We start from the raw sequence: 15364 nt of genomic DNA on the forward strand, positions 1-15364 counted from the left end.
TAAGAACCTATTTTAACATCACGTGAAGTAATTTAATATACTGTGTTACTAAATAAATAATCCCAAGAAACTGAATTGAAAAGATAACTTCATTTATTTCAAAATTAATAAACAGCAATAAAAGACATGTTTTAAGAGTTCAATAATAAAGGTCACAAGTCTTTGACCACTGAAGAGTCTTGAGAATGGGTGCTTATATTTGAACACTCAAAACAAGTCGATTTTTATTTCCCTCATATTTTTTTGAAGTCAATGAAGTTTTTATCTGTTACTATTACAATTATACTGGTTTACACTTGGGTTTTGACCATTATTTTGATTAGGATTTTAAACCCGTAAACATATGCATTTTAATAGGATTCGTGTGGTCTTTAAAAAAGTAAGAGAACCGTAGCATCAATATTGTAATGAAGTAAGTCATCTTTAACTTTATCCAAAGAAAAAAAATGTAACCTGACAGAATGAAGCGATTTTTTAAACAATGAATCATACAATATGTAACACATTATTTAAAAATAACATATTTCAATGTTTTTAAAATGCCACTTAACATTCAGTAATTCCTTCAGTTATCGAAAAAAGAAATTTCGTAAATTAAATAAATCCTTGTGAATGTGCATTAGAATTACTAGACAATCTACATTTTTTGTTTCTTTAAACTTTCTTTCCTAGAAGACTAGATCAAAGCTGTAAAAATGATTGTCCCCTAAAATTTTATATATAATTATAATACGTTACGTAAATTTGATTTAAGTATGTAATCTTCGTCTAAATGAAATAAACACAACACAAAAAACGCAAATAGGGATGGATAAAAAGTTCATGTATACAAATTTTCTTTTCATAAAATCCTTCATTATGAAAGAATTTTTTTTTTTGCTTTTTGGTTAGAAATCAGCAGAAAAATTGTAGATTGCCTAGAATTAAATTAGAAATTTCTATTAATAAATAAATCTCTCCGAGCAATCACATCTGAGAACGAAAATACCATAATACAGTAAGCATTTTTATTTTTAAATTCATATTTTATTTTGTCAATATGTCTGAATAATATTAACATTATAAGAATTTGTGTCTCCGAATCTGTTGGTGGAATAAGGAAAAACAATTTAAATAGAGGCAACAAACACTTAATTGATACATTCAAATTATTAATTTACAAAAGTACAAGAGGAAAATGTCAAAAATGTAAATCAATGGCATTATGGCGTCAAAAGTGGTGTAATAAATTTTTAATGAGACATACATATTGCTGTACACATTGCTTAGAGAAATCAGAATAAAAGAAAAACATATAAACAAATATACAGATCTAAATATCCAGATTTAGATTTTAAACACAATACCTTTTACACATAGACAGACACAAATTATTGCAAAATTTCCACTTTCTTCAACAAGCTCATAAATTGCATTTTTGAATGTTTACATTAATGACAAAAACAAAATTGTTCTTTAGAATAGCACCCAAATGAACACATTTAAGCCAATTCCATAATTTATTGACAGTAAAGCAAGTTTACAATGAGAAAAAAAAAAAAAAATCTGCTGTCTTATGACAGTAGTATATAAAGGAACTAAAAAATAAAAATAATACAGCAGATTTTATTCGGTGTCAATATAAAATACATTCAAAATAATTGAATGAGCCAAAAAATTTAACAAATTTGGAAATAATTTTCCGAGTCTATACAAAACTTCAACAGAAATATAAAAATTCAAAAGGTAATAAAAAATTAAAGGCAATAATAATCTGATCAGGTTTGTCCATTTTTTTATACCTATAATTGATTTTTTTTAAATATTTAAAAAATACATAAATTATTAATTAATGTAAAATGTTCTGGTTTGGATGCTACAAAAATCATTTGCAGCGAAAAATGTGAGAAGTAATCTACAAAGACAAAAGTTAACATAGACAAAATTCGGTAAATAACATTTAATTTTTACAGACGATACCTGATTTTTATTATTTACTTTATACAATCTTCAAAATGAAATTTACAAGAACAAATGAAATGATCCATATACAGTGTTGATCAATAGCCTAAGCTAGATCCAATTTGTAGGTTTTAAAAGATGAGATGAACTTTAATGATAAATTATATTTACAGATGAAAAAGCACACAATACACCCTTCCTTGACTTTTTTAGGCGATGGAATAAGTTACACATCTGAAAAGAGTTCCTTGTGCCAGTAGTTTATCAAGTTCAATGAATTTATTTTAAAATATGAAATGCGATCACATATTGTTTTGAAAAAAAAAAAAAAAAAATATCAAAGATATGCAGCCACCCAACACAAAGGTAAATAACTCTTGTATCAAGCTACTCACAGTGTGTTTGTGCATAAGTTTCTTACTTCGTCTACAGCCATACAAATTAATGTCAGATCACTGATATTAATAAAAAGATTCTTTCGTCCTAAGGCCAAGGATAGTGTAAAGTTAAAGCTTATTCTGAATCGCTAGAATCAGAGGAGCTGGTAGAACTACTACTAGTACTACTATCACTTTCACTGGAGCTGCTGCTGCTTGCACTGAGACGACTAGGACCACCACCAACTTCTGTGCTTACATGTTCTGTATCTGATTAAAAAAATAATAATAAAAGATTTTAATTACAGTAAGAAACGAAATTTCAGAAAAAGAATTGTTATGAATTTTATTACAGCTGAACTTGCCTATAACCAAAGCTTAATAAATCAAGGTACTTAATAAACCAGTGATTGCAATAATTTTTTTTTTTTTTTTAAGACAATTATTCGAAGCAAACAGTGAGAGTTCTAAATATAAAAGCCATGATGTAATTTACGAAGTTACATCATGGCTTTATATTTTTTTAGGGAAAGGGGATGCTTACTGCCCACTAGAAATTTTTTTTTAAAAATAAAATTGTGCAAAATGAAATATTAGTAACAATTTTGTTACAAGATGAATAGTAAAGTACAGGTGAAAGGAAATCAGTGTACTTGGATATTTCAGGATTTGGATTTAAAATAAAAGCATTACTTACTTCTAATTTTAATGGTGCTTTAAATTTGTAATGTGTGCTTCAGTATTATTTAAACACAAAACTTTTTTTGTTGTTAAAAACCATATATTTTTCCATTTGTATCATTGCTTTGACAAAAATGATTTAGAACTACATCATTCTTCAATAAATTTTTAAAATTTACTAATGGTATAAAAATCTCACTAATTTAAATTGATTTGAAACATAGCATCACACGAGTTTAACAAACAGCAGATTCCAACATTCCACACCCTTTACTTAGCTGGATAGTATAAAAGGCAGGTAGTGTCAAGCCTGCTAATCAGGCTACTGAATTTTTTTAATGACACAATATCAGTGTTTAAAAAGTTAAAGACATAGGGTGAATTTATGCAAATAGGGTGAATTTATGCAAAAATCAGGCTATTTGCCCCATCCCCTCTTTGTAGTCAGAAATTTGTTACAAAGGGTCATTCTTCTTTTGTCTAAGTCTGGATAGATGGTGAATCAGTTCTTCAAAAACCAAAGGACTTTTTCTGAGAACAGGACTATTTATAGTTAGAAAATAGAGAAGTTTTTTTAAAACCAGAATAACCCATTAGGGGAGACAAATTATTATTTGCTACATGTGGAACAGTCGTTGGGATAAAATGGTTTAAGAAACATAAAATACTAATTTATACACACCTTTTTTTGCAGATTTCTTAGTAGGTTGGCCCAACTGGCCACTAACATCTTGCAAACGTTTCTCAAGCTCTTGCTTTTTCTCACGCATATGCTCTTCTCTAGATTTGCCAGCAACTTTATTTTTTGTAGCTAAAATACAGAATAAACAAATCAGATAAAAAAATAACAATTAGTAGTATAGTTTGAAAAAAAAGTGACAAGTTTAATAAAATAATCAATATGTATATTTTATTTTTACTTACATCGTTTCCAAGAACATACTTAGAACATGATTCATATAACATAATTAACTAACATAAAGTATTCACAATTTTATAATTAGTATTTATTGAATAGAAATAAGGACCGAAATAATTCTACCAAGTATTTGTTATTAAAATTTAAAAATACATATAGGAACATTTTAAGTCTTATTTTTAGCCATTTTAAATTTTACAACAAATCCTTCGCAGCACTTCAAAATGACAGGTATAAGAAAGTAATAATACAGGTATAATGTCTGTATGCATAGTATCATAAAAAAGTATAATTCTAAATTTTGTCATTAGTATTCTTACTGTAAGGTTTTCGAGGTTTCTTTCGTAAACATGAAGCAACATATGATTCAAGTTCTCGTAAGGTTGATGGCTTTAATGTTTCAAAATCTATTTCTATTTCATCTGGGTTAGAATCTTTTAATGATGGCTCTCTTGACTGAATAATATGAACAACTCTTCCAAGTTTATCACCTAGAAAATACAAATACAAAGTTAAAAAATTTAATCAATAAAAGATTGAACATAAAATCATAGCACCATTGTCGTTATGTTTTGATAAGTAATATAAAACATCTAAGATTATAAATGAGTACACTAAACATAAAACATAATCTGTTAATACAGAATTTAAAATACAACTAAAAAAATAGTTAAAACTAATGTTAAATTGTTTAAAAAAAATTGAGACGATTCTGGTAAAATAGGGTAAAGTAAATAGTTTAACACACAGGTATTTTATAATTACTTAATTTTCCTGACTAATGTAACCCAAAAATTTATGAAATTAATTATACTGAACCAAACAGGAATAAATTTTATTTCTGCAAATTGTAATAAAAATATTTTTAGAAAGAAATGTAATATTAGCTAAAATGAAATTTAAATTATACACAATATTATATACAATTCATGCTTATCTTGCAACTTTTAAATAAATTCAATAAAAAAATTCCTTAAAATATTTAATTATAAAAACATTATTTGGAAATACTATAATTTGCTTTGCTATTTATTGTTAAGAATTGGAACTAGAGTAATTTAGTGGTAAAAAAAAAAAGGATTTTCTTCACCAGGATAATTTTTAGACAAGTTATCAAACAAAGTTATAATTTATTATCTACTTAAAATCTTTTGAAGAACAAAACTTAATAGAAAATTTTAATAAAAAAAAGGGGGCAAGAACATACCCAATGAAACTACTCAATAAGAAGAACATTTTAATATTGTTATTTTTTAAGTTAAATTATCATTAGGATTTATAAAAAATTATAATATAATTGAACATTAAACAATCACACAAAGAAAAATTAACTTTAACAACAGCTAACAATTTTTTTAAAAAACGAGAGGAACTTTAATTTCTTATCTACAAAATGTTTGGAGTCATATTGCTATCTATGCTAATGCCTCTACTTCTACAAAATGATTTTTTAAAAAATAAATTCTATTCAATGTTTAATTATAAAAGAAAGGGGTTCAAAAGAAATAATTTTTTTTTAAAAATCAGATCCTATCCAAGTTTTAATTTTCAATTCATGAAGAAAAAGTTGAGCCGTAAATATCAGGAATGCTGGTAGTAGATATAAACTTCTTTCTATTACTAATATTAATAAAATTACAAGGGGAAGGACAGTTGATAAAATTTTTTAACACTACATTAGCATACCTGCCAACTTTTACGCATTTGGCGTAAAATTTTATTTTTATATTTAAAGTGGTAGCAAATATATACTATTTTTTCTTTTATAAACTTAATTTTTAAATGATTTTGATCACCACTATTCTTAAAAAAATTAAGCACATATATTAGTATGCGTTACTATCATGGCTGTCAGCTGAAGTTTATTCAAATACAACATATTTTTTTGCTTAAAATAGAAAATTTAATTCCATTTTAATACCAGTGAGAAAAATGATAATGGAAGGGATTAAAAGTTGGCAGGTATGTATTAGGTAGAGTATAAAATAATTTCTTACAGTGAAAGTGAACTAGAGCAAATAAAATTACATTGAATGAAAATTTAAATTATTAAGTTTACCGTAACGCCAATTCAAATAGACAGGATTGCCATTATATTTAAACACACAGATAAAATTTCAAAATAACAATGAAAAGTTAAAAATATTAGATACAGTAACAAAAATCTTGAGAGAAATAAAAATTTTCTACAACAATGGACAAATAGTCAATATTTAAAAAAAAAAAAAAAAAAAAAAAAAAAAAAAAAAAAAAAAAAACTAAAAAAGACTTAAATTTAAAAAAAATTTTATTAAAAAAAAAAATGGCTTTTTCAGCATGTCAAACTTCAACTTTTTATTTGCATTCCTGTAGCTTGTATTGCAATTTCTTCTACAAAACCGTAAAATATATTCGATAATGGTCAGACGTTAAATTTTTAAAAAATTCTATTGTACTTTGTGTATCTTTTTCTACACACTTTTGCAATTAGTGTTAAGTCATTTAGTATCTACTCAACAAAACAATTTGTAGGTTAAGTTGAAAACCAAAATAGATACAGCATCTACAATTTTTAAATATAGAGCAATACAACCTTTGTAACTTTAATAATAGCTCTTTCAAATTAGAGCAGGAAACTTATTATAATAGTAAACTTCTTGCATTGTTCTAAGATATTAGTTAGTTGACATTAAAAAATCTGAATCACAGCAATTTTTTAACACTTGTTTTATTCTAAAGACTCAAAACTTTTTCAAACTAAAATAATAAACATAGCTTACCCGGTAGCTTATTGATGTCTAAGCTTAATTGCCTTTTTTCATCATAAGACATAGGTTTAGCATTATCCTCATCCTCACTATCAAATGAGAGAGATGGTTTACTTTTTTTTGATGATTTACTATTAGTTCTTTGTCTTTTTTGATTTTGGACTTTATTGTTGGCAGTAGGTGCTTTACCAGCAGTACTTTTCCTTGCGGCTTTTGTTTGTTTCGGTTGAGTGGTAATGGGTGCAGATGCTGTGGTTGTTTCAATAGGAGACAATTCCTCTTCAATTTTGATTTCTTTCCGTTCATCTCTATCTTTTTTCCTTCGTTTCTTTTTCTTTTTATCTTTCCGCCTGCTTTCAGCAGCTAAGTTACTAATTTCTTCAGTAACTTTTCTAAGCTATAAAAAAAATAAAAATAAATTAACTCTCAAAAATATACAAAATATTAATATACTTTTATATATCACTGCAAAAGCCTGACAACCAATAAATCCTTAGATTTACCCAAGTGGCTTGGTAAGCTTTAATATAATTAATTTTTAGACTCTTAACCGGCCCTTGTGATAAAAATTAGGAGTTACTGGTAAACGCCAGAAAAAGAGATAGATATTGTATACAGTGTTTCAAGAAGATTAAAACACTATAATTGATTTTTTTAAAATTGAAAATGTAAATTATAATAGTGTTCAAAATAAGGTATAATTTAAGAGTATGTGAATGGAGCTGTCTTATAAGCTGAACTTAATGTGTAATTCTCTTGATAACTATTGGAGACTTCAATAATTTAATTGTGGCAATAGTTAAAAAATTATGAGCTAGTTTTTCTCAAAAACTGCCATTTTAAGCATCTTACTACTTCCAGACATGCCAACCTAGCAAAATTAACATTCAGGAGTTTCCCTAACAAGAATTCAGGAGATTTCAGGAGGGGTAAAAATGGTGTATGGTATGTGACATTTGACACTTCTAATGAATTTTGAGTAAAAAAGTTATTAAATAAGAATGCAAGAAATTTTACACACTAATAGAGCACAAATTGTGGAAAAGTATTAAATGGAAATAAAATATTTAAACACAGATTCAATCCATTAGCTAATTTTTCCTTTACATTCCACAAACATAGCAACGCAAAAATATATTGGGTAGATACTCTTTATTTAAAATATAAATACCATTTTCATTATAAAACATTATTCAAAAACCCTTGACACTGTAATAAAAATGCACAAAAACTTTCAAAAAATAAACAAATCTAAGAGCTATTTTATTTTAAAAAACCAATTCAATACTAATGTATGTATAAAAAATTTAACTAAGTTAAAAAAAATGATGCAAGGCAAATAAAATCACACAAATTAATGCTCTTTTTCTTCAAAAAATAATAGAAAATGAAAGAAACATAAAAAGATTACTTTATCAACAAATCAAAAATCACGTTGCTTTTGTAAACAAACTAGTTTACAACAGCATGATGCCAAAGGTTGAAAAAAAAAGAACGATCCAATTGTCACCTGTTGAAAAATATGTACTAAAAATATAAAAACAGCATGATACAATATCGATTCCAACTATTGATATTGTATACCCCCCCACTCCTGCACTAATGTCACTCGATATTGTCATGTGACATCATCATATTCAAGAGAGATTCTGATTTAATTCGCTCTTCGTCATTTAACATCACGAAACTAACATCTTAATAGCAAAACGCTATCTACATCTCTGCAGCTAGACGAAATCAAAATCGTCTTCGTTAGTGTGGTAACAGCGTTAGCCTGGTCAAGGATCCTTGCATATTAAATCGTTAAACTGCAATTGTTATCTTATTCCGCCGGCTTAAATCAGATTTCTGATGCATCGCCTAAAACGAAAGTCACTACATCGGCCTACTGATATATGCGTTAAATCGATATTTCGCGATACATCGATTTATCGCCCAGTCCTAACTATGCTCCAATTAAAAAAAGTTTTGTACAAATATAAAAGGTATACATATTAGAAAATAGGTACCTAAATAAAAATCGTATTACAATAAAATATGAATGTTAATAGAAGGAAAAAACAATTAAAAGTAACAAAATTGCCCCTCAGAGAGAAAATATAACAAGTACTTTATTAAATCCAATGAAAATTTAAATTTTTGGCTCTTAGGACATAAATGATTGTAATAAAAGTTTGCTTTCTTTTGCTAAGGTTCTGAAAAGTAACGTTCATTTTTGCGAAAAAACTTTGCCAAGAGTAAAAAGTCTCTTCATAGTCACCTAAAGCCGAAAATAGTAGCAAATAGTTGCATTTTAGTAGCCTGTGGCAACCCTGCATTAAGGAATTTCGCCATGTGTTTACATTTTTGAGACAGACTGTAAAAATCAGGCATGAATGTGAAAAATAAAAAAAGCTCAACTTTAACAATGCAGACACTGGTAATATTACATAGACAGTGTTCTATGTAATATAATGATATAAACATAACTTCCAGCGTTTATAATATTAAGCTATATGTAAGACTTAATAATCATTTTAAATTAATTGCCAGTCAATCATTTTAAATTAAAACAGCCACTAACTTTCATCCCAATATCTCCTGATAGACAGTTACTAACAGTTTTAGTCATTTTGAATATTTTATTTACCCAAACTTGAATTTATTTTGCTTCAGCAGAATCTATCATACGTACTTTGGTTTCTTCTTTCAAATTGACTTCCAGCATTACAATACATCTTCTAACGATGCACCACATGAAAAGAACACAACTAAACCAAAAACAAACATGTGCAAGGGCTAATGCAGGAACTGCAAAAAATAAGAACCAGCGGAGAAGTATAATGCACGGATGCGCAAATTCAATACACGTCATACCAAGAAAAATCCTGGATCAAACATAGGTGGCCGAAACTGCTTAAAACTCAACAACCAAGAATACGAATCTCATCCTTCCCTACAGTAGAAGTCAATGCTGGTAAGGCAACCACGCATCTGCCAAAGCTCCCAGTATTTTCTCATGACAATCGTTCTTTCTCCGGAGGGAAAAAGTTCATTCCAAGTACAACTATTGTTTGGATTTTTGCAGTTTGGGAGGAGCATTTACCATAAAAACTGGAAATAAATTTTCCGACGAGAAAGCACGTCAACGCACAAGCTAGTTATATCCAGACAGTTTAGTAAATACTAAGTCATAAAAATAAATTTGAATTCAAATAAATGACATGTAATTCGTTAAACCTATTAGAAATGTGCTTTTGTATAATTCGTGATATAAATAAAAAATCGTCAAATAAATTCGTAATATATAAATTCATGAAAAAAAGCGCCTTCGACAAAATACTAAAATAGAGATCTATCGATAAAGACTACTCACTTCTGCCTAGCTTAATAGTATGAGATTGCCGCAGCTGATGGGGGTTTAATAGGACCCCAAAAAAGTAAGTTTTTGAAACATTGATGTAAATTTTAAAAATTGGGAGGAAAAAAAGCGAATTTCCGCTCTTCCGCAGAATTTTTTTTATCCCTGAAAAATATTAGTATAAGTAAGCACGAGTAAAATAAAGATATGAGTATAATTAATATATGTACTTGTTCCTGCAGTGCCTTTAGCTTCCTTTCTCTTTCTTCATCACTGTCTTCAGATCCGCTCTCAGATGATGATTCAGATGATGCATCACTTGACATGCTTTGTGTAGAATCTTCTGTTTTTTCAGAACTAAGATTTGGATCATTAAGTGCAGCATCATCTGGCATTTTGGCATATTTCATTTCGAAAACATCCTTAAGAAGTAATAAATATTTGAAGTAAATAACTTGAGTGTTATACTTACCATAAAAAAGTAAAATAAATAACATAAATATTTTAACATTTTTGGATAATTTATGCAACTTTGACCACAATATTATTATCTTCTATCAATAAATGACACATTTTCAATATAAAAAAAAATCAAGAGGGTGTTTTTTTTTTTTAATAAGATTATGAAATTTCGTTTTACTATAAAAAAATAATGAAAAATGTAGACTAAAATGCTACTGGTCGATAATTTTTTTAAAATGATAAATAGTATAACTTTAACATGCGAAAAAAGCGAAGAAAAGTTTTGTATTTTACGTAAAATCACTTTTTACTTTTAGGGACAAAAACTTACTCGTTATTCTTTTTATGTTAAAAATTATGATATAGGACATTATAAGAGATGGGGAAAAAAACTGAGCCGAAAAATTCTAGATTTTTAAACTAAAATTTAGAAAATTGGTTCATAAATAACAGTTATAGATGTTTAGAACATAGGAGCCATTTTTTTATTATGCCTTTGATTTGAATTTGCACCTACCATTTACAATGACAATAAATATGTAAATTAACAAATATATATATATAAATTAATGAATAATTAATAACCAGGCATGTGATTGTCAAAAACAGAAAATGATCAGAACATTTTTAGGAACCATAGGGTTGCCTAGTTTCAAAACTGAATTTCAAATTAGGCCATTTTCTTATAAGTGTGTAAACAAAACTGGATTAAAAAATAAAAAAAACTTTGACCATGAATCTTGATGTGAAAAATTGTGTTAAGAAACAATCTCGATGCGTGATTCTTAAATCATTTGAAAATAAATCATGATGAATAATTTTAAATCCCATCGAATCAATATGAATTGCGATGTTTGATTACAATTAAAATGGTGTGAATGTAATTTTTAATCACAATTGCATTAGTAGGAAAAAGTGCAAAAAATAAATTTATTTCTCTTGGAAATTCGAAACAGGAATTTTCTTAAAGACAAAATTTTATTGCATAAAAATTGATGTTAATTCGTCATTTATTAATTTTTAAATAAAGAATGTTTCGATTTCTGTTTATTTAAAGACGTATTATCTGACAAAAAAAAAAAAAAAAAAAAAACATTTGCATTCCAGATTTGACGATTTTTGGATATGAGATTTTCAACCATATAGAAATTACGGTCAGTTAATGAATGCCTAGAGAAAGTAGTTTGAGCGCATGCGGATTGGTATGGCACTTTCTTCAGGCAACCATTAGTTCAAAGCTGGGTTCGTTGATTTAAATCAAATGATTTTTTTAAAAAAATCAGATTTAAATCAACAAATTATTTATATATATTGATATCAAAAGTTAAAAAAAAGTGTTTTAAATAATTGATAATTTTGTTATTTTCTTTTCTTAGTTTTAAAATTTATTTTAAATAAATTGCTGCATTAATTAATTTTAGTTAACGAAATTTCTTTCTTGGTGTGTGCTAAATTCCAACACATTTGAAATTACGTTTTTAAAAATATTTTGATTCTTGAGATTGAAAGTACAGATTAAAGTAAACTTTTAATGCTGTCTTAATATAAACTTGCATAGCTGTAGAAAGTAATTAATAAACATGAATTTTTTTTCAAAAAAGAAGTGCAAATAATGTTAATTAAAATTCTACCGTTAGATTGAAAAGGCATGGAATTATAATCTAAATTATATTTTACCAATCCAATTATACAATACCAATAAAATATAATCTAAATCATATTTTATTGGTGGAAAATGTATATTTCTAAAGCTTGAGGTTATATTTAAAAAAAATTCTCTTATTAAGCCAAAAATAGAAAAAGAAAAATGAATTCAGCTGATGAATTTAGATATTTTTTTCCTGCTATCGTGTAATTTTTTCCTTTCAAAGTCTATTTGAAGCAGTAGAGTTATTAACTGGTATTTTTTTTCTTGCAATATGTTTACAGTATCTTTTTCTTCATCAGATTTTCTATAAAGAAATTTTGTGGAAAAAAAATTCTAATGAGCACATAGATTAAAAAAAAAAATTTTTTTTTAGCTTAACTCATCTATTTTGATATAGGATTAAAAATTAATATTTTAATATAAAAATATATAGATTAAATATTTATTTTTTGATGAATGACTACATTTATAAACACAATTTTGTCATCTTAAAAATCATGAAAAAAAAAAGAAATCACAATTTGAAATTAAAATTTTGGTTTGCTAATTGAAACCTTGTTTTAAGTATAATTTATATTTTCTATTTCATCTAATCTTTAAATTTCAATCATGCATTTTTTTCAAAATGGTTGCTATCAGGGTTGGCAAGATTTTGCCGCAGGTGGAAAAAACCATGGTAAATTTATTAATTATTCCATAATTAAATCATAATGTAATAATACATCATTTTAGTAGTTTAAAGCATTATTGATTGGAAAATTTGCAATTATTCTCTTTTTCCAGTGAAATGAACTTATTTTAAATTAATATAACTATAATTTTAAGCATAAAATATCAATCAAGATGTGTAGTTAATTATTGTACAAATAATATTTTTTTATAATAAATAATAATAATATTATACAAATAATAATATTTATTTATTTGTAAAAAAACATTTATTTAAGGATTCTAAAATGAAAAGAGGTCAAAAACGTTCAATCTTTTAAAAATTATTACCTTTATATTAATATGTTAAAAATAATTCTTTCATGTATTGTATCAAAATTATTATTCCTTAGGATTGATTTAAATTTGTTTCAAGTATTTTGTAATAATATTTAATCAGCAATTTAGATAATTTGGTTTTTACCAGTTTTTGCCGGCAAAAACTCCAACCCTGGTTGCTATGCATTATAATGTAAAATTATTTTAATAAGTCAGAGCTTCTAAAATATTGTTATAATATAGTTTTAATATTAATTTAATTTTGACTAAACATTTATAAACATTATTTTAATTGTAAATTAAAGTTCTTACAATGTGTTCGAATAAAAATTTAAAAAAATCCGATTTAAATAAAAAAAAAATCGGATTGATTTAAGAAAAAAATAAAAATAATCACGAACCCTGGTTTAAAGTCTTCTTGTGGTGGAGAGATAAAGGAAATTTCTTTTTTCTTCGCCAGAAGCATCAACAAAGCTATTTTTGTGAAATAAAGGTGAAGAAAAGAGACCAGGTAGAAGAGAAAAAAGGGTGCAGGTTAAATTTAAGATTTGCCGAATTCAGGGTGGCCACTCAAATCAGATTTCAAATTTCCCTGATTTTTCCAGGTTTTCCAGATAAAAATCTTAAAATTTCCAGGTTTTCGTTTCTTTTTTCTTATTAAGTGTAGGATGTGTACAAGAAAAGTGTCTATATTATAAAATATTTTATTCAAAATGTTATTTTGACAATTTGGCAAGATTTTTTATTTATTTTTCAAATGTTTTGGTACAAAATATTGACCAACAAAAGAGTAAAATTAAATATTAATATATAGTTGGTTCTTAAAAAAACAATTTTTTAAAAATATGTTATAAAAGGTTAAAATGAAATAGAAAAAATTAGCATTAATGCAACAATTGTAACGATTTATCGACAAACATTGCTGTCAGCGATGGTAAAAAAATGTGTGATTGGTTGGCTTGCTGAGAAAAAATAATTCACAGATTTCCTTGAATGGGAGAAGAAAAAATTTCAGAAAAAGAGTGCAATATAAAATCTATTATCAAATTATAACCAACTAATTTTTGGAGAATTTTATAAAGTTAAAAATACAAAAACATTTTGTCAAAATAGAAAAAAAATTACCACCAAAGCATCGGAACAAACTTGAGCCATAAATGGATTCAGCCCAAAGGCAGCATTTAAAAATAGAAGCTAATATCCTAAATCTTTTTCCACCTACACCAGAATCTTTCCTAAATTGCACAGTCCCATAGCGGTCAAAGGTTTCTGCATTCGTTTAGCAACAGTAGGAGAATTTTATGTGACATTCTAGTTTAACAGCTGTAATCGAGCAAATTTTGATGCAAGCAAAGTATAGCTAAATTGATGATATTTCAACTGTTTGGCGATACATTTCCGTTAAAAAAAGTGGATATAATGGATGAAATAATTTAAATTAAGAAAATTAGTAAATAATTTTAAAAAGTGAAATTAAAAAAATTATCAAAGAAAAAATTTCCATCTTTTCTTTAAAATTCCCTGATTTTTCCAGGTTTTTATCCAAATTTCCCTGATATTTCCAGGTTTTTTCCAGTATAAAAAAATTCCCTGATAATTCCAGGTTTTCAAGGTTTTCCAGGTGGGTGGCCACCCTGGAATTTCTCAAAAGTTCCAACTGATTTTTCAGGTTGAATAGCAGGAACTTTAACACAGTATAAATTATCAATTCTCGGAACTCGGCGCAAATTGTGGTGCAACTTAAATTTCTGATTTATGGAGTTCCATGAAGAAAAAAAAACCACATGCCTGAATAACTCACACTTGGAAAACAAAATCGAAAATATTTTTATTAGAAAATGTCTTACTTGGAGTTTTCTTGCCATGGCTACAACTTCATGATCAGGAGGATTATACTTGTAACAATTTGTAAAAATTAACCGTACATCACCAGCAAATTCATCTGGTGACTTATATTCATGATTGTCAAGCTTTTTCTGCAAATAATAAATTAGTATTTTAATTAAATTTTAAAAAGAAATTCAAATTGCAGACTAACAATTAAAAAGTAGAAACGCTTCCCCACACAACATCTGCAACTAGACAGAATTCTAAATCAATTTTAATTTTTTCAATTTTATGGTACTTCATTGCAACACATATTAAAAGTGGTTTCTAAACCTCACTTACTTTTGATCAATTGTTGTCATACAAAGAGGGTAAGATGGGTACCATCTCTTTCCTAATTATAACATTTTGACAAAGGAAAAAGACCTAATACAG

At 26.8% G+C, this 15364-nt stretch overlaps 1 protein-coding gene across 6 annotated transcripts in view; it reads right to left on the bottom strand.

The window, feature by feature from the left end:
• Positions 1-1004: 1004 nt before the first annotated feature.
• Positions 1005-15364, bottom strand: part of fs(1)h (female sterile (1) homeotic) — a 37816-nt gene continuing 23456 nt past the window's right edge. For 5 of the 6 annotated variants that reach the window (XM_043042702.3, XM_043042685.3, XM_043042699.3 and 2 more), the window contains 6 exons: positions 14950-15078; positions 10236-10427; positions 6678-7062; positions 4239-4409; positions 3682-3810; positions 1005-2588 (listed from right to left, as the gene is read on the bottom strand). In XM_043042702.3, the coding sequence (XP_042898636.1) occupies positions 2455-2588; positions 3682-3810; positions 4239-4409; positions 6678-7062; positions 10236-10427; positions 14950-15078 (1140 nt within the window). In that variant the 3' untranslated portion in view covers positions 1005-2454. Of the gene's footprint in view, positions 2589-3681; positions 3811-3923; positions 4136-4238; positions 4410-6677; positions 7063-10235; positions 10428-14949; positions 15079-15364 lie in introns of those variants that run through there. The other variant, XM_071179777.2, reaches the window with a different exon arrangement.

Source organism: Parasteatoda tepidariorum, chromosome 1, assembly GCF_982258835.1.
Source record: "Parasteatoda tepidariorum strain Cologne lab strain chromosome 1, Ptep-v5.0, whole genome shotgun sequence".
In the NCBI taxonomy this organism is placed as follows: Eukaryota; Metazoa; Arthropoda; class Arachnida; order Araneae; family Theridiidae; genus Parasteatoda; species Parasteatoda tepidariorum.